Source organism: Xenopus laevis, chromosome 4S (genome assembly GCF_017654675.1).
Source record: "Xenopus laevis strain J_2021 chromosome 4S, Xenopus_laevis_v10.1, whole genome shotgun sequence".
Lineage (NCBI taxonomy): Eukaryota > Metazoa > Chordata > Amphibia > Anura > Pipidae > Xenopus > Xenopus laevis.
The window spans coordinates 116865052-116888230 of NC_054378.1; the positions used below are offsets into that span (position 1 = coordinate 116865052).

The following is a 23179-nucleotide window of genomic DNA, read 5'->3' on the forward strand; positions in this document are numbered from 1 at the left end:
TTCGAATTCCGAGGTGATGGGAGTTTAAAAAAACTCCCACCACCTCGAAATTCGACCCTTGATACATTTCCCCCTTATTGTTATTGCTACTTTTTATTTCTCCTCTTTCAGGCCTCTTCTATTCATATTCCAGTCTTTTATACAAACAAGTGCAGGGTTGACCGTAGCAACCAGATGGCTGAAATAACAAGCTGGAGAGCTGCTGAATGAAAAGCTAAATAATGAAAACTTAATTGTCTTATAATATCACTCCCTGCAGGTGAGAACCTTGCCTCAGGCGGCAGCGAGTGGCCAGTTACAGGGGGTGGCAAAAAGCCACCTCTTCTAACTTGAGGAGGCACATTTATCAAGGGTCGAAATTTGGAATTCATGTGAGTTTTTTAAAACTTCCATAAACCCCCATAAATTTGACCAATTGAAATGTATTAATAAAATCGAATTTTCTCAGCTTGACGAATTGAATTGCCCCGAAAACACGAATCGAATTCCATTTGGAATAGAAAAACTCGATTTGAATTAGAAAAACTCGATTTGAGTTTTCTTCTCTGAAAAAAACTCGATTGCCCGAAAGGCTGCAAACATCACCAAATTGATCCATTAGAAATCACGGGGCCCCGTACAACAAAATGTTTGCGGCCCCGCCCAACTTGGACCGCAAGTCCCGCCCCAGATTACGCCCACACCACAGTTAAAAGACCACACAGACATCAGCGCTAAAAAAGGTAACCCCCACAGTTATAAAAAGCTATTGGTGGTTAGGGCACCCCTACAAGTTAAAAAAATAATTGGTGATCAGGGCCCCCCTATGAGTTAAAAAAAAAACATTGGTGCCATACTTCATTTCGGCAGGTTTAAGGTGGTGGAGTTCGTAAAGGGCCAGAATATGATAGATCACAAAAGAGTTAGAAAAAGGCAAATAACTACTACAGTCCTACAAAAACTCTTTTAGAAAATGAAGACCAATTGAAGAGTTGCTTAGATTTTGCCATTCTATAACATACTAAAATGTGAACCACCCCTTGAAATACAAGATTGCTTTTCAGGGCACCTATCATAACATGCAGTGAGGTTCGACTATAAAAAATTCATGTGTTTGGCACTGTCCATAGCATCCCTGCCATGCCCCAACCACTTTAAAGCATATCCCTTCAAATAGGCATTTTCACAAAACCTCAAAGTGCTTTGTATTAATTAGGGCCACCTTTGATGTATGAACTACACACCCAAATCACCCTACTGCAAACATGTTAATCATAGGCTAACCATATAGTTACATAGTTAGATCGGGTTGAAAAAATTACCAAAGTCCATCAAGTTGAACCCCTCCAAATGAAACCCAGCATCCATCCATACACACACTCACACCTCCATACACTCCCATAAACTATATATACTCATACACTAACTATACATTTTAGTATCACAATAGCCTTGGATATTATGCTTGTCCAAGAAATCATCCAAGCTTAGGAGGTTATTTATTAAAGTCCAAATGCAAAAAATTCAAAAAGTTCCTGTTTTTTTAAACTATAAAATCTGAATTTTTATTGGAAAAAAAATAAAATTTTTCGAGATTTACTATATGGAAAAAGTCAGAATATGAAAAATCCTCCATCTCAGACCTGCCGAGGTTGTATATAAGTCGAAGGGAGAGGTCCCTATCCTATTTGGAAGTTTCTGTGGTCTGCGCTGGATTCAGATTTTTTCAGGCAAAAATGCAGAGTTTTCAGGAAAAAGCCCGAAAAAAATCAGCGATTCAGGGAAAAAATCATTTGATTCAAATTTTATCAAGTTTGCCCCCCTCGTCTGATTAAATTGTGCTTTTTTTTTATAATAAATATGGTCCAATTGGGGATTCTAGTTTGGTCGGATTTTTTTTTTTTATTTAAATACTCAGAAAAATTTGGATTTTGATAAATAAGGACCTTAAAGTCATTAACAGAATCAGCTGGTTTTTCCCGACCCTAACCCGCCCTCCCTCCACCCGCGCCCATACAAGCCCGACTTCTGACTTCCCTTTATAGCCCGCCGATGACATCACAAAAGGAGCGGGGCAAGCAGGTGTACAGCTATAAAGTTGGAAGCCGGCACTTGAAGATGGCGGGGAGAGCAGAAGGAAGAGCTTGACCCGCACAGGGGGGTCCCGTGGGTATCGGGCCGGCCTGCACATCGCTAATCACATCATCCAGTAGGGCATTCCCCAACCTCACTGTCCTCACTGTAAAGAACCACCTACGTTGCTTTAAATGAAAGTTCTTTTCGTCTAGTCTGAAGGGGGGGCTCTGATACGGTGATCCACTTTATGGGTAAAAAGGTCCCCTGCTATTTGTCTATAATGTACTTGTAGTCTAATCATGTCCCCTCGCAAGTGCCTTTTTTCCACTGAAAACAACCCCAGCCCTGACAGTCTACCCTCATAATTTTAGTCTCCCTTCCCAGAAGTGGTCAACCATCAAAGATAACAATTTTCCTGCAAGGGTCTAATAGTCTGAGAGGTTACGAAAGAGCCCAGGGTAACTTCTAAGCAACTGAGGGCCTGTCTCCCATTGGCGAATGTTGATGTTGATGAGTTCAGCAACAGGAGAACAATACACAGCAATGGTCCGTATGGCAGGGTAGCATTGAGGAAGCCACTGCTTTCTACCAAAATATTGCTAACTATCTACAGTTTGCTAAAGATCATGTGGACAAACCAGAAGGATACTGGAAGAGTGTTGTGTGGATGGATAAAGCCAAAATAGAACTTTTTGGCGTTATATTTGGAGAAAGAAAAACAGCATAAGAACCTTATCCCATCTGTGAAACATGGTGATGGGAGTGTTCTGGTTTAGACCTGGACAGCTTGTTATCATTGATGAAACAATTCATTCTGAACTATTCCAGAGAATTCTAAAGGAAAATATCAAGACATCTGTCCGTGAACTGAATCTCAAGTCATTCTACCAAATTATTCTAAAAAATAATCAAGTGAATGTCCTGGAATGGCCAAGTCAATGCGCTGACCTTAATCCAACTGAAATGTTGTGGAAAGGCAAGAGTGGTTCATGTGAAGAAACCCACCAACATCCAAGAGCTGAAGCTGTTCTGTATGAAGGAATGGGCTAAAATTTCTCTTGAGTCAATGTTCAGGATTGATCAACAGATACCCCAAATGTTTAGTTGCAGTTATTGCTGTACAAGGGGTGTCACACCAAATGCTGAGAGCACCTCATTTACTTTTGCCACACACAGAAATGTTACTGGATCATGTTTTGTTTTTCAATAAATACATGACCAAATATCATCATTTTTGTTTAATTTGTTTAACTAGGTTTTTTTCATCTACTTTTAGGACTTGTTTGGGTTAGATCACAGTCATATAAAATATTGATGCATGTATCACATTCCCCCCACTTAATATATCACAAAACAGTGAGTAATAAAAAGATGTGGGGGGATAATAATTCAGTATATGTTAAGGATCCCAGGCTCCCCATGCATCCCAAAGATTCCATAGGGATGTGGAGTGATCTAGGTCAACAACTACTGTATACAAAGATCCATGCTAGTGCTATTCCCTCCCTGTTTATCTTTACATTACTAATAAGCTCTAAATACAGTTATAAAGGATCGATGAAAACCCACTAACTATTGTAGGCAATATAAATAATATATGGCTCTCCATATATAATCTGATTTGGTCCTTGTACATGTTTCAAATGAGGGGTGAGGGTGCTCTAACCGTTCCTGCCAGAAACACAGTAGGAAGGGAATAGCCATTCACAGTCTCACAAGCAAAGACAGGCTTCCCTATTCTATCAGTTCCACCTCGATGCTGATTGGGTTGAGTGCCGCCATCTCCTCTGCCCCTCGTCTTCACCTTCTCCATGGGATTGGTACCTGAATTACAGTTAAACCCCAGAGCTGGGGGCAAAACAGTCATAATTTTTGACATGGCTAAGGAACTTCCAAAGTATATAAATATAATTGCTACATTATTGAGGCAGGAGATTTAGTAATAATTGGGTGGGATGGCAAAGGAACACACACCGTTGAAATAAAAGCAAAGATTTTAAATTATGGCCGCCAATTTTTTGGACACACCCAATGAATATAATAACTTACCCAAGACTCTGGTACTCCTATTTTTTTAAAAGTGCACCAGCCTGGGGTGCAATTCTATTAAGCCCTCCACCACCAGGGTCTGGTTCCAGGGATCACTTGTGATTCACCTGGGCCAAGTAGAGTAAAGTAAAAGTTTTGATTTTACTGTTAAAGTTCGGATATTCATCTGCACGAGTGCATGGCCGGGCCAGCCACAAAGGATCCCTGGTAAAACAAAAATAGTAAACTCCAGCAGACTCTCTGCAAAACTTTTATTCCAGGTTGTGTAACCACAACTGGAATAAAAGTTTTGCAGAGAGTCTGCAGAAGTTCTCCTTCCTTTACTATTTTGATTTACTGACACAGTGGAGTTGTTGGCACAGAGCAACTTATTTGGAAGCAGAACATTCAATTCCTCATCAGCTGTACAGATCACCAACAACCCTTTACTTTGGATCCCTGGTAAAAGACAGAAAATGGTGTTGACTAGAGATGGACTACCCCAGGGATCCCCAACCTTTAGAACCCGTGAGCAACATTCAGAAGTAAAAGGAGTTGGGGAGCAACACTAGCATGAAAAATGTTCTTTGGGTGCCAAATAAGTGCTGTGATTGGCCTTATAGTAGCCCCTATATGGATTGTCAACCAACATTGAGGCTCTGTTTGGCAGTACAACTAGTTTTTCTACAACCAAAACTTGCCTCCAAGCCTGGAATTTGAAAATAATCACCTGCTTTGAGGACACGGAGAGCAACATTCAAGGAGTTGGAGAGCAACATGTTGCTCACGAGCTACTGGTTGGGGACCACTGGACTACCCATTTCTCTTCACCTGGAGACTTACCCCTAAATAATGTTAAATGTTATCCTATAATTGAAAAAACAAGCTGTACGGTACTAAAAATTAGATGCACCACTGGTCCTGAAACTGTTTTTTTGGTCATCAAACTAATTCCCCAACATCTTTTGGGTCAATGGAGATTGTTGACAAACAGATCATAGAACAATTACATTTTGTGTGTACCTTGGTGTGAGTGACCCAAATTCATCCTCTGGCCTTGGAAATGCCCTATGGCGAAGGCAAAAGCAATTGGGGCATGACTAGGACTTAGGCACAGTATGTTTTGCAGTTTATAATTTCTTGCTACAGTAAAGTTATTGGCCAATTTGCTTCATTTACATTTACATGGCCATTTAGGTTGCTGATAGGCAAGAACCTGGAGCGAGAGGGTACCGGTATGTCTACATTTTTATACATAGAGCAAGGATGTTTTGAGTGCAGAAAAAGTCTTATATTGTTTTTTCCTTTCCTGAATGTAACTGAAAACATGAATGGACAGGTAAAAACAGTGGAATATTTTATTAACATTTTTAAGTATATTATATTTTTAATATAATTTATTTAATCTTAAAATATATGACTTTTTTTAGTGCTTTAATGCCAGTTAAGTCAGTGACCATGAATGCAGGGATGATGATGCCCACATCAGTTTGGGCTGTAGAGACTGTACTAATATCTCAGCACATTAGGGCAGCATCAGCCTATGAAGACATGACCGAGGCTTCGCCTCCCATCCACTTTCTGTGACATCCAGTCATTCAACCCATTTCCCAAACAATGGCATCACTGCTATATGGTCATCAATGTGTCTGGATGAATCATTGGTCTGGTTGTTGACTGGTCAGGCTCACTCTGTACCCCAAGACAGAATGAATATTATATTCCAACCACTGAATTAAAGCTAGGAGCGAAATGTTACAATATGTAATATTGCTGAAAAAAAATGGAAAACGCCTTTAATAGATGTTCTTCATCTGTATGGTTTGGAAAGTTGTAGGCCTTCTATAAAATTGTAGGGCTGACTCAAGCCACAGTTTCTTAGCGATCCAGAGGGGGCCTGAGAAGCATGGTGACAGTCCTGCACATTTGGCCTACTAGAGCACTATTTCTTTTGTTCCCATATGTATTCATTAACCTTTTAAGTACAAAATAATTTTGTTTCTTTGAGAATATGATTTAAAGAGCATGCTGTTGCATTTACATTGTCTACTGGTGTCTGGGATGCTCAAAACAGTTTAGGACAGTGGTAACCAAAGCATTGTCTGGCCCCCTAAGTGAGGAAGCCTGACGGTCAAACAGGGTGATATTTGGTGTGAAAAAGAATTGGCTAATCTGGATATTTTAGGGACTGGTTGAATAAGTGCCACAGCAATGTTTATCTGTGCCTTGTTTTTGGCTAAGTGGGGGGACCTTAGGAATATGTAACCAATAAAGTCTAAAACTCATTGATCTCTGCCAGGGGCGGAACTACCGGGGAGCAGGAGGTGCGAGCAGGCCAGGGCACGGCCCCCCGGCAGTCCTCGCGCCACGCATATCCCGGGCAGTTCCGGGTTTATGGAGGGGGGCGGGGGGCCCGGCTGCGCGTCCTGTGCCAGGGCCCGCCCCCCTCTAGTTCCGTTTCTGGTCTCCGCAATATTATATAGATGTACGTATTCATTATAGGGATTTATCTGCATGTGAATGCTACATTATGCTCTATAAACAAGCACCCTTGAGTTAAAAAAAAATACAGCACCTTTACAACTGAATTGTTGGCAGTAAATAAGGATTTACTTGATAAAAACCTGAAATATGTGTGCAGTGTCGGACTGGCCCACCGGGATTCCAGGAAAACTCCCGGGGGGCCCAGGTGTCAGTGGGCCTCCTGCTTCTAACCATTAGCATATTTCATAGTCATTCCCTATTTCTTTATGGACAAAAAATGCTTAATAATGGAAGAATATGGTAAGTAGGTATAAAAGACTAGGAGACTAAAGAGGTGAGGAGAGGAGGAATAATAGTTTGGGAAGTGAGCCCATAGTCTAAGGTTTTTTGGTGGCCCCTGGCATCCCAGTCTGACTGTACACGTGACATTTTGTAATATAGTTCCATAAGAGAAAAAAAAGTACAAATGTCATTCTATAAAAGATGGAGCTATTGCACATCTTCCAACTTGCTGGTAAATTAGCTCAGTCCGATAGTGGAATAAAGTATTTGTGCACTGTTAGCCAAAAGGTTTTCTAAGAGAAAGGGGTGTTTGGGTCTACTGAATCCACACAATTGCTCAACCTTTCATTCATTGGCATAAATATCTATACAATATTTTGGCTTGATTGTCCATTCATTAGGCCAATTTATATTTTCATTAAAGGGGTTGTTCACTTTTGAGTTAATTTTTACTATGACATAGAGAGTAATATTCTGAGACAATTTGCATTTGATTTTCATTTTTAATTGTTTGTGATTTTTGAGTTATTTGTGACCCCCATTTGAAAGCTGGATGGAGTCAGAAGAAAAAGGCAAATAATTTAAAAACTATAAAAAAAAATAATAATGAAGACCCGATGAAAAGTTGCTTAGAAATGGTAATTCTATTACATATAAAAGTTAACTTAAAGGTGAACCACACCTTTAACTTTTGAGAAGACCTTTCTCCTCCCTACAGCTTCATGAGCATTCATGAGATCTTTGTGTTGTCTTATCCCTTTATTATATTTACGAAGGTACAGGGCATTTTTATCAACTGTTGAAGAGAAAGTTTTCCTGAAATAGACCAGACTAGTGTTTTGAGGTCAGGGAATTTAAAATTTAGAGCTATTATATGGAAATTAGTCTCTTCGGCCATTAATAAAGCTAGCCCTAGGAGTTATAGTGGAATGGGACAAGACTAGGGGTGTTAGAGAGATCCTTAACACTTTATGGTTGACATTGAACTGGTGCACAAAGATGCACATGGCACAGGTATAACTTTTTTACTAATAAGGCACTCGAGATAAGAAAAGGTCTTTGGGTTATTAACTCCAACTGTTGGGCTGAGGAGTGCAACATACACAGTGATTCATAGGACATTGACAAGATTTTACTTTTACTGGCAGGTATTGTAAATTTGAATTTGTTGGTTAATTGCATGTAAAATTTTCTTCATCTTGTCTTCTAGGCCATTAATTTGTTTTGCTTTGTCCTGTAGAAGTTTCTCATTCTTCGTATATTCAACTTCCAGATCTGAAAATTTAGAGCACAGACTTACTGGAAATGTAAGTTACAATGTTCACAAAAATATATACACATTGACAAACTTTGCAGGGAGAAGCAGGGAGGAGTATGGATAAAATGGAAAGCCATTTAATTTACAAACACACCACCACACAACACATATAAAGCTCACTAGTCAGAGGAGGTAAAGAAAACCCTGCTAATAGGCTATACATTCCATTAGCTTTTGGTATAAAATGCTGACATATTAATGATGGAGGAGGTTATAGATCCCATTATCAAAACACCATAACGTGTGAGATCAGCTATTTAGCCTGGGCCAAAGTTCTGCCTTAGGATGGCAGGTGACCCAGAAGCTCTAAAACCAGAATCTGAATTCAGGTATAGGATCCTTTATCTGGAAATCCTTCATCCAGAAGGTTCTGAATTACAGGAAGGCCATCTCCCAAGGACTCTTATTTTAATCAAATAATTAATATTTTAAAAATTATTTTCTTTTTCTCTGTTATAATACAACAGTACCTTGTATTTGATCCCAACGGAGATATAATTAATCCTTATTGGAGGTAAAACAATACTATTTGGTTTACATAGTGTTTACAGTTTTTCAGTAGACTTAAGGTATGGAGATCCAAATTAGGGAAAGATCCCTTATCCGGAAACCCATTCTGGATAACAGGTCCCATACCATTACTAACTCTTTATTCTTTCTTTGAAGAGGATAGGCTTGTTGTGGGCTGATTTAAATTTATTTAAACTTAATATTAATCTCTAGACCATGCTCTGATAATATTTTTTATATTAAGCTAATCAGTTACAAGTGAACCTCTTACCTTGCAACCTCTTTAGTTTATCCTGTGCATTCTCTAAGAGTTTCTTTGCCTCATCTTGAAGTTGATCTGCTTTTGTCTTTGCGTCTTTAATGTTTTTGGCTTTCCAATCAACGACATTCTGAACAGTTTTGTATTTGTCTGCGAGTTGTCCTTCTAAGATCTAAAGATCGTTTGAAAGAAGAACTGTCATACCAAAATGTTTAATCCTTTACATTTTTGTTCAGTTGTCTAATTGGCTCTGAATTAACTAGAAGCCTTTTCCTGAAAGGAAATTGATATCTCTCATCATTAGTGTGATGAGAGATATCACACTAATATGGTACTGTGGAATGATAAAATAGCATCAAATCCATCATTTTTGGATTATTATGAATAACAAATCCTCAATAAAGGATTTGTTCAAATACCAAACCCTCATTTTCAAATTCAAATTTTAGCTACCTTCCACTCATTGCTTCAAAGTGACTTTCAAGAATTTTGATTCAATATTCCTTAGCAATAAGGGTGCAGATCCTGCAAAAAGCGCTGGGTTCAGTGCATCCCTAGTATCTACCTTATTAATGATATTTATTACCTGCTATTATTATTACTTTTGGGGGGTTATTTATGAAAATCCAACTTTTTCTGATTATTTTATTAAAAAAAGTCTGACCAAACTAGAATCCACGATTTTATCTTATTATAAAAAAAAGCGTGATAAAATCGAATCTTGTGATTTTTCCGAATTTTGGCCAAAAAGCCCAAAATAGTCCGATTTTCGGGCTAATTCCAGAGCAGACCACAGAAACTTCCAAATAGGATAGGGACCTCTCCCCATTGACTTATATACAACAGGTCTGAGATGGCTTTTTCAGATTCAGACTTTTTCCATACTTGGGTAATAATAAATCTTGATGGGTTTTTTTCCACAAAAAAATTTGGATTGTAAAGTAACAAAAACTTACGTTTTTCAAGTTTTTTGCATTAGTGGGAAGTATTATTAACCATTTAATATTATTTTATGCAATAAATTGTTCTGATAGCACCTTGAAGAGCCCAGGATTACCTTCTTGGCATCATTGGCTTTGTCCAATGCTGCAGTGGCCGATTCTTCTGTGCGGCTGGCAGCCAGGCTATTGTTGGCCCTTTTCATTTTCAGAGCATCAATTTGCTTATCCAGATTTCCTACTCGATCCATAGCATTGTTGAGATGATTCTCTGCACTAGATGTCGCTGTCTGGATCTGTGAAAGGTGTACAGGTATCATGTTTCTGTTGATATACATAAAAGCCACAGTCTGCTGAGCTGTATCATTGCCTTGTAGGACTGGAGCATAATATATAACATTTTACTGTTTTATTACAAAAAAAGACAGATGGAGAGGTCCCTCCTTATGATCATTGACAGGCAGGTGAATGAAGGGACTTGTTGGGGCATTCAGTGGCACCTGAACATTAGACATACTTACCAACAATCCAGATCACCATTGTGATAATTTGGCAGAGGCATGCACATACTCTAAAGCTGGCCTTAAATGGGCAGATTTGCTTGTCTGGTGAGGTCACTATAAGTGGATATTTGCCTTATTTAGCCATTCTGCTATGGAGCCAAATAATGGCCATACATGGGCAAAATTGATTTGTTACGGGCAGCAGACAAACTTGCTGATCATTGCTTAATTTGACAAATCACATGGGAAGTGTGGAGAAGACTGAATCTACCTCTCAATGCAATTGTTACCCAAAAGGATTCTCCAGCCTTCCTGATCAATATCTGACTAAGCCCCAATCGAATGTTAGATGGCATTGCTGTTCTTTTGGCCCTAGACTCTCAGAGTTGGAAGAGGTACGTGCCCGACACCCCCTTGACCTTTGTGCCCTAGCACATGACTACCTTTAGTTCTGGCCCTGTAAACACTGATAATCGTATACCCATAGAATTCCCTTTGTCCATCAGCCCAAATATGTTGGATAATAATGGATGAGCAAGAAATGATAAGCTGGACATACGTGCTGTCAGGAACTCCCTGGTTACAAACCAGGGACCTGTTACATTCCAGGCACTGCTCCTTCTGCTTGAGCCACAGGAGGCAGTGGGATGGCGCCTGTCTCTGACTGGATGCCTTTTGTTTTGCTGCCTTTGTGTCAGTTTTCCTTAGTCCATGCTCTCTATCCAGCTGCAGGAAATTGCTTGTTTGAGAGCTATTGAAGCCTTATTTCCAGATACCCCCTTTCTGGGTTATTGGCCTTACTGCTGACTCCAAGCCTTATGGAATTTTTGACCTTGATCCTGTTTCAGTTTCTGTTCCTGCTCCAGTTTCTGCTCTTGTTCTTGAATCTTATCTGCTTGTCTTGCTCTTGTCTCATTTCTGTCCCGTTCCTTTCTGGTCCTTGTTCTCCTGATATTGTTTTGACCTTGTTTTTTTGACTCTGCGTCTACTCTGCCCATCCGACCTTTGGCCTGTCCCTGATCTATTTGTCTGCCGCCTGCCCATCGGCTCCTGTCCAGTCAATCCTTTCACATGCCATCTTTGGTCTGGAATCTGGACAGTTTTGACCATTCTGCCCAACCATTTGGGCATGAATGTCACCTCAGGTGGGCAAGTATTGACAGAATATGCTGCAGTCCTATTAGATATAAACCCATCTGTCCAAACTGAAGATTTCAGCTGCCAGGGCACCTTCTATGCATTCAGTGGACACCTTTATGTCTATAACTGCAAGACACAACTTACCGCTGTTAATTTCCTCTCAGTGTCTTTGATGTCATGATTGGCGGTTTGGATAGCTCCTTCTGCAGCATTCTGAGCTCTCCTAGCATCATCCAGGGCCTTTTTAACAGACTCGGCTGTGTTCTTTACATTTTCAGCTCGGTTCCTGGCAAGTGTGGAGTTTAACAAGGACAAAGAAACAATCTGATGAATAAATTACCGGTAGCTGTATTTGCAGTTACCTGTCAGTTTATAAAAGGCTGAAAGGGAAAGGAATTCTATTGCGGGATTTACATTTGCAGATTTCAAAAGCTTTAAATAATAAATAAAGCTTTAAATAATAATTAATATGAACATATTAGTAGTATGTATTACTATTTTAATAACTTTGCCATGTATTGTCAATCAGTACATTTCTAAAGTAGTTGTCCAAAACATTTTTACCTTTTAGGAAATACATCCCTTTACCTAAATTCTAAGCTTTTTGAAACACTCTCTCATGTAAACCACCAATCAATCAAGTCAATTGAATGATTCCGATTGTTTTGTTGGTGTATGCACAATAGAAAGCACACTCACTTGGCCCTTTTGGCTTCATGCAGCAGTTGCTCTGCTTTGCGCACGTCAGTGGCAGTTTGGTCCAGAATGGCATCCACATTTGCAAGTGTTTTCACTCTGTCTTTGATCTCTTCAGCAAGACTCTGGATCTGCTGTGGGGTCGCTGGGATTGTGAGATCCAAGACACGACTTGCCACCATCTCAATGCTGTCTGGGTCTGCACCTTCCTCTGTATTGTACAGAAAAGAGATAAACTTCCATTCTAAAGCCTACCTGTTGATCTCCAACAACCAATGTCAACCAAAGCTGGGGGCTTTATATTAAGGATGTAAGGAGAGCAGCAGGTTGCACATCATCAGCTGAAAAGTTGCAGAAATAATGGATTTTTAAAAACTACGAGTTTTCCCTTTTCTAAAGTAAATAAACAGCACTTTTTGTTCTGTTTCCACTAAATATAGACCTTCATGACCTGCAACTCTGGGCCATTTTATTGGTTTCTTGGCCTATACTTCACAATAATAAACACTCACGGTTCAGAAAATCCTTGATTTGCTGGATTAGTTCCCGCAGCTCCTTATTTGACTGTTCCACCCTTGCCTTTGTTTCATTGGCTCTATCAAGTGTGGCCTGGGCCCTCTGTTTTGCTCTGTCTGCCTTTATCTTTGCTGCAGCCACCTGCATGATTAAGAGTGTGTTAATAATACAATATACAATAATAAAACAATGTTTTGTAATTGCTCCAAAATTAAGAGGCATTTTGCACACTCAAAAGTCAAGAAATGGATCTAACAAATTAAACAATTCATGTTTTAACATCTGCACCAAAAGCATAGGCTGAAGCCTGAAGGTGTATGCAAATATCACCTGTGTGATGAACTACATTGGGTTTAGTTCATTGGTTATCAAATATCTTGCAATTCAAATTTGCTGCCGGGAGTCCTAAATTTTGGGATTAGCTGGGGTTCAAGCATGTACACAGGGACAAGGTTGCACTTTATACTATGAGTGGGTCTCATTGTGAAGTGATCTGTTGTGAAAGCAGTGTGAATACAATTCTGCTGTAAGAACCAAGTTGTTATATATATACCCATTATATACATTATATCCTCCCTGCCTTTTCAAGCAAACCAGGGACTAGGCAATTGGCTAAACATAGCTAAACACTGCTTAGTTGCTATGGATTACTTCCTGAGTGCACATATGCCCAGTTTTAGTTAGGGATGTAGCGAACTGACGATTTGGTGTTCGCGAACGCCGTTCGCGAACACCGGCAAAAAATGCGAACGTTCGCGGACAGTTCACGAACTTCGAACACCCGCTAAAATCGTTCGATTCGAACGATCGAAGGATTTTAATCATTCGATCGAAGGATTTTCATTCGAATCGAACGATCGAAGCCATTCGATCGAATGCTTTTCATTCGATCGAATGCTTTTCATTCGATCGAATGCTTACAATCGTTCGAACGAATGGAAATCGTTCGATTTTTAGCGGTCGAAGGAATTCGAATGGTCGAATGGTCGAACGACTTGTATTCGAATCGAACGCGAACTCAAAATGCGAACGTTCCCAAACGTTCGCGAACATTCGGCGGACGCGAACGGTCGAAGTTCGCGCGAACTAGTTCGCAGCAGAACAGTTCGCTACATCCCTAGTTTTAGTAAAGGAGCACAAGGTAATTGTAAAAGGTCCTGTATGCAGAGGAATTATTGTACAGAAATCAGGCATTTACATGATGCATACCTTTCGGAAAATCACTTCTACTTCTCCCAGTGCTTTCTGAAGTTCTTCTTCAGCATGGCGTGCTCGAACCAAGGCATTGTCAGCAGTAGCAACAGCTCCATTACAGTTCAACCCACCACAATGTCTCTTCCCCTCATCATCACGACAGCCAGCTCCTCCACAAGGGCTCTCAGAGCATGGAGCATCTCCTGGAGCACCACAGACCTGTTAAAGGCATTTCTATTAACTGTGATTACTTAGCCAAATATCCACAAATTCTCCTTCCCCCACGCACATCCAGAGAATGTATACTAAAGGTTTCTTAGAGTTCCTGATTTGTTGAACCTAAGTAAACCATGTCCCTGGTCCCCTCTGAAGTTATAGTGAAAAATTAAGATATCAGAGTCAACATAGAACATAGAGTTATGCCAATGGGAGATGCGGCACCAATAAACCCTTTAACACTTGGCCTGATAGTGTACATGTTTACATTTTATATCACTCAGCTCTATGTTTATACTCATTGTACTCTCTTTCATACTTCATAATTCTGAAAATATACTATGAAATGCATACACCAGTGTGGAAGGGACATGTGGTCCCAAAACATTTGATTGTTTGTAAGTTTGTCTGGAGCATTATGCAATAAATAAGGGATGACCCCGTTTGCAACATTCAAGTTATCGGCTTTTTCAATTGTTTATGTATACACCAGTGTCCACACTTTATTTATTGAAGGTGTACAGGTATGGAATCCATTATTTGGAAACCTGTTATGCAGAAAGCATAGACTCCGTTTTATCTAAATAATCCATCGTTTTTAAAATGAGTTCCTTTTTCTCTGTAATAATAACACAGAAGCTTGTACTTTATACAAACTAAGATATAGTTAATTCTTACTGAAAGTAAAACCAGCCGATTGGGTTTAATGAATGTTTACATGATTTTCTAGTAGACTCAAGGTATGAAGATCCAAATTACGGAAAGATCTGTTATCTGGAAAACCCCTGGTTGTGAACATTCTAGATAACACGTCCCATACCTGTTTATGTTATGAATCTGCCTGCTTATTTGTTAATTGTACAAATGCATGAACTTAAACAAACCTTCTCATTGATCTTCTTTATGTCAAGGGTGTCTGTTTTCGCTGCTAAATCATTAAGAGCCAGACGATTAGCCGCATTCTTCCTGTTGAAATCATCCCGCTTGTGTGTGATTAGCTGCTGGGCCTTCTCCCTGGTCCCAGCTGAATGACTAACAGGACTGGGAACATTGCTGGTGGCATTATTGGCTTGTTTTTCGGCCTGTCTAGATTTTGCGTGAGATTGCTGGATACTGTCATATGCACCTAAAACCCACAGAGGGAGATGTTCAATTAACCAAAATGATTTATTTTTTATCTTCTCAATGAATTTACAAATTATAAAATGGGCGACCACATTATAATGCAGTAACTTGTAAAATATTGTCCTTTTCCAGAAACCTGGAGGAACCAATCAATATAGAGAAAGGTATTAAGAGGTTGCATCTCAAGACTTCTTACTCATTAGGGATGTAGCGAACTGTTCTGCTGCGAACTAGTTCGCGCGAACTTCGACCGTTCGCGTCCGCCGAATGTTCGCGAACGTTTGGGAACGTTCGCATTTTGAGTTCGCGTTCGATTCGAATACAAGTCGTTCGACCATTCGACCATTCGAATTCCTTCGACCGCTAAAAATCGAACGATTTCCATTCGTTCGAACGATTGTAAGCATTCGATCGAATGAAAAGCATTTGATCGAATGGCTTCGATCGTTCGATTCGAATGAAAATCCTTCGATCGAATGATTAAAATCCTTCGATCGTTCGAATCGAGCGATTTTAGCGGGTGTTCGAAGTTCGCGAACTGTCCGCGAACGTTCGCATTTTTTGCCGGTGTTCGCGAACGGCGTTCACGAACACCAAATCGGCAGTTCGCTACATCCCTATTACTCATACTATCAGTAGGACCAACTAGAGAACCCTGAAGATCAGCCTTAATGATGAGCAGTATCTAGCCCTGAGTAAGTTGCTGTTCTGTGTGTAAAAACAATGTTATGTTGTTTTACTAAGATGCAAGTGCTTAAAGGGAAACTGTCATGGGAAAACATGTTTTTTCCCAAAACGCATCAGTTAATAGTGCTGCTCCAGCAGAATTCTGCACTGAAATCCATTTCTCAAAAGAACAAACAGATTTTTTATATTCAATTTTGAAATTCGACATGGAGCTAGACATATTGTAAGTTTCCCAGCTGCCCCAGTCATGTGACTTGTACCTGCACTTTAGGATGGAAATACTTTCTGGCAGGCTGTTGTTTCTCCTACTTATGTAACTGAATCAGTCTCATTGGGACTTTACTTTTACTATTGAGTGCTGTTCTTAGATATTCCAGGGAGCTGTTATCTTGTGTTAGGGAGCTGCTATCTCGTTACCTTCCCATTGTTCTGTTGTTAGGCTGTTCGGGGGGAGGTGAAATAACTCCAATTTGCAGTACAGAAGTAAAGAGTGATTGAGGTTTATCAGAGCACAAGTCACATGACTTGGGGCAGCTGGGAAATTGTTTGCTCTTTTGAAAAATAGATTTCAGTGCAGAATTCTGCTGAGCAGCACTATTAACTGATGCGTTTTGAAAAAAAACATGTTTTCCCAAGACAGTATCCCTTTAAACTACTTGTACAAAATTGGGCTAATAAAAAATAGCATCTAGGGTTTGCTCTACATCTCAGCTTATAATACAAAATATTTATATCAAATAAAAATGCATGGGAAACATTTGCCTATGGTGTCCCAGCACCATTTTAAAAATAAAAATGATGAATTACACACTAAGGGGGTTATTTACTAAACTCTGAATGCAAAAATCCCTAAAAATTCATGTTTTTTTTTAAAAAAAAAAATCGCACTTTTAAAAAAATAATGAATTTATTGGAATTTATTAAACCCCGAGGATGGAAAAGTCTGAATCAGAAAATCCGGCATCTCAGACCCATCGAGGTTGCATATAAGTCAATGGGAGAAATCACAATGATTTTTTGATGTGCGCTGGGTTTCAATACCCTAAATTTTTCAGAGTTCAGAGGCAAAAAAGCAAAAGAAATCAGAGTTTTCGGGTGAAAAATCAGAAAATATTGTGAAAAGCTGATTTTTTTTCCCCGCTAGGCAATTTTTCAGGCAAAATGTAATAATAAATAAGCATAAAAACCAAAACGATTTTGATGGGAGTTTCTAGCAGAAAATGTTGAGATAAAATCAGACTTTGATACATAACCCCATAAAACTATGGTCAACAGCTGACTGTGATCACCAGCAGGAACCAGACTAGAGAAGAGAGCTCTATGCACACATGTAATAAATGTGCACAGGAGCAGTAACCCATAGCAACCAATAAGATGTTTGCTTTTAAACAGGTGACCAGTAAATGGTACCTTATGATTGGTTGCTATGGGTTACTGCCCCATGCCAAACTTAGTGCCTTTAATTACAAAACCCCTTATATGTCTTCAATGTACCTGTAAACAGCAGCTCTTTTGATACAATGTAATGTGAAAACATTCAGGTGTAAACCAGGTTTATTACTTTATTAAAACAAATAGGAACAGATAGCTCTGCTTATGACCAACTCACCCAAAAAGTTTGAGTTCTTTAGGACATCTAGTTGATGGGATCTCTCCTTGGCAGTCATGTTTAAACTCCGAGCATCTCTTTCCAACTCAGCCAGGTCATGATTAGCGTCAAAGTTCTCATCCTGCACAGCTGTCAGCTCAACCTCTAACTGCGTGAGAGCCTCCGTTGACTCGTTAATTTTGTTCCTGATTGATAATATATGAAATTGGATAGATAGTTTTCAGTTTATAAAGTCTTTCAAGAAAAACTTGGTACAGGTATGGGACCTGTTATGCAGAATGCTCGGGACCTGGGGTTTTCCGGATAAAGGATCTTTCCGTAATTTTGGTCTTCATGCCTTAAGTCTACTAGAAATTCATTTAAACATTAAATACACCCAATAGGCTGGTTTTGCTTCCAATAAGGATTAATTATATCTTAGTTGGGATTAAGTACAAGATACTGTTTTATTATTACAGACAAAAAATTTGGATTATTTGAATAAAATAGAGTCTATGGGAGACATTCCATAATTCGGATATCAGGTTTCCGGATAAGGGATCCCGTACCTGTATATTGTATATACTTTTGTTTCAAGTATAATCTACATTTGCAATGATTCAAATTATTAGTATTGGCTAACATGGTGGTACATTGTACTTTGTTATATAAGCAGTAATGCTAGTGCACTAGTGGTTAATATCAAAGGCACGGCAATCATTGACATGTAGCCTTGGCCAGCTTCTCCCTAGCCTTACTGGAGTAAGAAGTCTACAAGGCAGGTACCCAGAATGTTATTCAAGGGTGTTTCTAGGGAAATTATTCAATATTCTAGTTCAAGGGTCCCCAACCTTTCCTTCCCCCGAGCCACATTCAAATGCAAAAAGAGTTGGGGAACAATAAAAGCATGAAAAAAGTTCCTGGGGGTGCCAAATAAAGGCTTTAATTGCCTATTTGGTACCCCCCCCTATGCGGACTGGCCACCTACAGTATGCTTTACTTGGCAGGTCACCTAGTTTTTATTCAATTGCCAAAAAGTCAAAATGGGCACCTACTTTGAGGCCACTGAGAGCAACATCCAAGGGGTTGGTGAGCAACATGCTGCTCACGAGCTACTGGTTGGGGCCACTGTTCTAGTTGCATTAGGCCAAACTGATGTTTGCAGGGTCCCTAGGCCGCATGGTCTGCCTGCCAGAGAACTGCGGAGCTGGTCACCCCCAGTGCACTTTAGAAAGCGGCTGGGCGCCCCTGAAATTTTGTCACCCTAGGCCCAGGCCTTTGTGGCCTGGATGTTTGATATTGGTTATTAGCAAAGCTTGGATAACCCAACAAAAGTAGTATAGCTGAAATATATATGGAACAGAGAGGAAAGCATTCATGTAATTATGCTAATTGCACATTCTTATAACATTTACTAAGAGATGTAATGTATTCACTGACCGCAGGTCATCCATGATCTTCATTAGTTTAGTCACTGACTCCACAGTGGCATTGCGAGAATTGACAATGCTCTGAGCCTTGGCAAGTTTCTTCTCAATGTCACGGAAGTTCTTTTGGTACACCCCGGCTACCCCACTCAGCTGGATGTCTTTGCCCCTTTGAACTAGGCTCTTGGTACGAGTGGCCAGATCTTGAACGATACGGTCCCAGTCTCCGAAACACTGGTGACAGGGTTGGCAATCGGGAAACTGGCCAGAAAATCCCCGGGCACACTGGTCACAACGCACTCCGGACACTCCAGCACGGCACAAGCAATGGCCGGTGGCTCTGTTACACTGTGGTGCCTTAATACCACGGCCATCACAATCACAAGCTGGAAGCAAAAGGTAAAGAGCTAAGCAAAGTTTGCACATTCTGGGAATTAATATACATATGGCTGGAACCCAAGAATCTAATTGGCTCTTACACTCTGCATTAGCATGCAAGAACTTTTGCCAGGTCATCAGTGTTCATTGCATAAAAGGGCAATTTAAGGTGCCTTTTAATATGGGAACTGTATGGCTACAGTATAAGAAACCAGTAGACCCTACAGAATGTTTATTTACATTTCACAACTATTCCTAATTTTGTTCTTGTGCTTTTTTCAGCAGAAGGACTCATATCTCCAAGCATTGCTATGGGGGTTATTTATCAAAGTCTGAATTTATCTCAATATTTTCTGAAAAAAACTCTGACCAAATTTGCACGGGTTTTTTCGGCTTATTTATTAATACACTTTCCTGAAAATTTTGTTTGCAGGAAAAAAATCCCAAAAAATCATAAAAAATACGAATTTTGCGTTTTTTTCTGGAATTTCTACCCGAAAACTCTTTTTTTTGGGCAAAAACTCAGAAATCTTCGGGTTATTGCGTGAAACCCAGAGCAGATCAAAAAATCTTTGGGACTTCTCCCATTGACTTATATACAAACTTGACAGGTCTGAGATGCCAGATTTTCATATACAGACTTTTTCTATCCTCGGGGTATAATAAATCCCGAAAAATAGATTTTTTTTTCACTAAAAATTCGGATTTTATACCAAATAAAAATATGAATTTTTCGGGTTTTTGCCACTCGGAATTTTGTAAATAACTTATGGTATGTTAAAATATATAAATGTATGGGACCTGTTATCCAGAATGCTCGGAACCTGGGGATTTTCGAATAGTGGGCCTTTCCATAATTTGGATCTTCTTACCTTAAGTCTACTATAAACTCATGTGACCATTAAATAAACCCAATAAGCTGTTTTTGGTTCCAATAAGGATTAAACATATCTTAGTTTGGATCAAGGTACCATTTTATTATTACAGGCAAAAAGGAAATAACTATTAAAAATGTTGATTATTTGAATAAAATAGAGTCTATGGGAGATGGCATTTCTGAAATTCAAATAACGCATACCCATACCTGTATATACAGGGAGAGAGCTTGTGTCTGGTCCAGCTCTTACCAGTGGCAGATTACCAGAAGGGCAACCCAGTTCATAGTTAATTAGTCATTTGTTTTTCTCATTTAATTGCATTTGAGTCTATTGGGAAATCTGGAGTTGAATTAGGAGATAAGCTTTTCTCCTCAAATTGAATCTCGTTCACTTTGTGTAAATGGGTTTAGTGCATTTTTACTTCATTTCATTTATTTTTATTTGAATGGAAAGAGGGAGAGTCAGATGGTTACCTCTGCACTGGATATTGGGATTTCCCCAGTAATTTTCCTGGCAATCCGTACAGGTAATACCACCAAATCCAGGCCGGCATAGACATGTTCCAGTAAACTATCAGAAAAATATAAAGAAATTAAAATCAAAACCAGTGACAGGAATTATGATTGACTCCTATTCATTGGGAACATTAAGGGGGTTATTTATCAAAGGTAGAATTTCGGATTTATGTGAATATTTGAATTAGAACTGTTTCCATGGTCAAGGGTGATTTAACATTCGAGTTGGTGCTTTTGAATTCGAATTTGTGAATTTTGACACAAAATAAATTAGAAAAGTCAAATTTACCATTTGAACCTTAAAGGGATACTGTCATGGGAAAAAAACATTTTTTCAAAATGAATCAGTTAATAGTGCTGCTCCAGCAGAATTCTGCACTGAAATCCATTTCTCAAAAGAGCAAACAGATTTTTTTATATTCAATTTTGAAATCTGACATGGGGCTAGACATTTTGTCAATTTCCCAGCTGCCCCAAGTCATGTGACTTGTGCTCTGATATACTTCAATCACTCTTTACTGCTGTACTGCAAGTTGGAGTGATATCACCCCCCTCCCTTTCCCCCCTCCAGCAGCCAAACAAAAGAACAATGGGAAGGTAACCAGATAGCAGCTCCCTAACACAAGATAACAGCTGCCTGGTAGATCTAAGAACAACACTCAATAGTAAAAACCCATGTCCCACTGAGACACATTCAGTTACATTGAGAAGGAAAAACAGCAGCCTGCCAGAAAGCATTTCTCTCCTAAAGTGCAGGCACAAGTCACATGACCAGGGGCAGCTGGGAAATTGACAATATGTCTAGCCCAATGTCAGATTTCAAAATTGAATATAAAAAAATCTGTTTGCTCTTTTGAGAAATGGATTTCAGTGCAGAATTCTGCTGGAGCAGCACTATTAACCAATTTACTTTGAAAAAAATGTTTTTTCCCATGACAGTATCCCTTTAATAAATCTGCCCCCTTAATCTAACTTCAGTCGCTACATATATGCCTAATAGAAAAGAGGCAATAAATTAATAACTATCAATATTCAATGAAGAGGTCAATAATTGTCCCTAGAACCTTATTTATATGTGATAATAGTTTGCTTTTATATGTTGTAAACTTGATAGTTTGCTTTCTTACCTCATTGCAGGCTAGGCTGAAGGAATGGTTGGGGTCACAGTTGCACGGCTGACAGCCCTTGCCACTTGCCATGTTCCAAAAGTTGGGACTGCAACGGTCACAGTTCTGTCCCATGACATTTGGTAAGCAATGACACTGTCCACTTGTTCTGTCACACATGCAGTCTTCCCGCGATGGGCACTGATTTGGTTCCGTCCCGAGGTAGTTACATGTACACTCTATAAAATACAGATACATAGGTTTTATAGGGTAACCACAACATAAAAAGTTCTTAAAAGGATCAGTCCTGCTCTGCTAGGCAAGGCACATTTTGGTTTCTCCCAAGAACATTAACAAGTTTAATAACTAGATAATTTGTCTTGCAGCAAAAACAAAAATAGCCTTGATGCCCAATACGGCTTTGTCCATCTGAGATATTCGTGATCTTTCCCAAATATACGATTAGAGACCGGCCAATTGTTCATGGATTTCCCGTGTGCCAGTAATCGCATTCCAGAGCCTTAACTTGTAGACTGCACCTGGACTTACCTTAACTTTTAATTTACTGTTCAAGTTATACACACAATACCTATGCCTTCTCACTGCAGTGATCATCCACCATACTTGATCATGCACCGGAGGTTTGTGGGAGCTATAGTTCATAACATCCCTGATTTCTTGTACTCAGGTAAGACAATAGCAAAACTTCCTACCCAATTTCCTAACAATTCAAGAGAAGAATTGGCTACTCACTTCTGCAGTTGCGCCTTGATGCATCACCATAAAAGCCAATGCGACATTGCTCACAAAACCTCCCTTCAGTGTTAAACATGCATTTGATGCACTGCCCATTGCGACGGTCACATGCCCCAATATCTGTCATATCAATGTTGTTGTTACACTGGCAAAGAAGGCAGCGACCCCCAGTTTGGAATGGATTTCCAAAGAACCCTGGAGAACATTCATCACAGCGAGAGCCTTTGGGAAAGAACAGAGCACGATCATTACTTTTGTCTATTTCTACAATCAGAAACCTGCATTACACTTTATTTGGTGTCACTTACTGGGACATCCCTAATAATAGCCATGAGGGGGGAAAAAAAGCAGAGGTGAAGAAGATAGGACAGAGTAAAATGAGCTAGAAAGAAAAGAGAAAAATGCTGAAGAACCTGAAAACAAAGGGATAAGAGGGAGGAAAATACCAATGATCTGGGAAGACCAAAATAGGAAGATTATACAAAGAAATATATTAATAGGAGTGAGTAGGAAAGAGGGGATGAGAAAAGAAGGGGACGAGAAAATACAATTGTAACCAAAGAATGGAAGTAGAAAGTAA

General features: G+C 39.5%; 1 protein-coding gene across 2 annotated transcripts in view; it reads right to left on the reverse strand.

The window, feature by feature from the left end:
- Positions 1-7966: 7966 nt before the first annotated feature.
- The window catches only part of lamb2.S (laminin subunit beta 2 S homeolog), a 63115-nt gene continuing 47902 nt past the window's right edge, over positions 7967-23179 (reverse strand). For both annotated transcript variants that reach the window (XM_018261426.2, XM_041561745.1), the window contains 13 exons: positions 22597-22821; positions 21865-22082; positions 20696-20792; positions 18980-19352; positions 17561-17745; positions 15024-15265; positions 13939-14142; positions 12726-12870; positions 12217-12424; positions 11662-11803; positions 9994-10170; positions 8949-9108; positions 7967-8124 (listed from right to left, as the gene is read on the reverse strand). In XM_018261426.2, coding sequence (XP_018116915.1) covers positions 7988-8124; positions 8949-9108; positions 9994-10170; positions 11662-11803; positions 12217-12424; positions 12726-12870; positions 13939-14142; positions 15024-15265; positions 17561-17745; positions 18980-19352; positions 20696-20792; positions 21865-22082; positions 22597-22821 — 2513 coding nt within the window. In that variant the 3' untranslated portion in view covers positions 7967-7987. The remainder of the gene's footprint in view (positions 8125-8948; positions 9109-9993; positions 10171-11661; positions 11804-12216; positions 12425-12725; positions 12871-13938; positions 14143-15023; positions 15266-17560; positions 17746-18979; positions 19353-20695; positions 20793-21864; positions 22083-22596; positions 22822-23179) is intronic.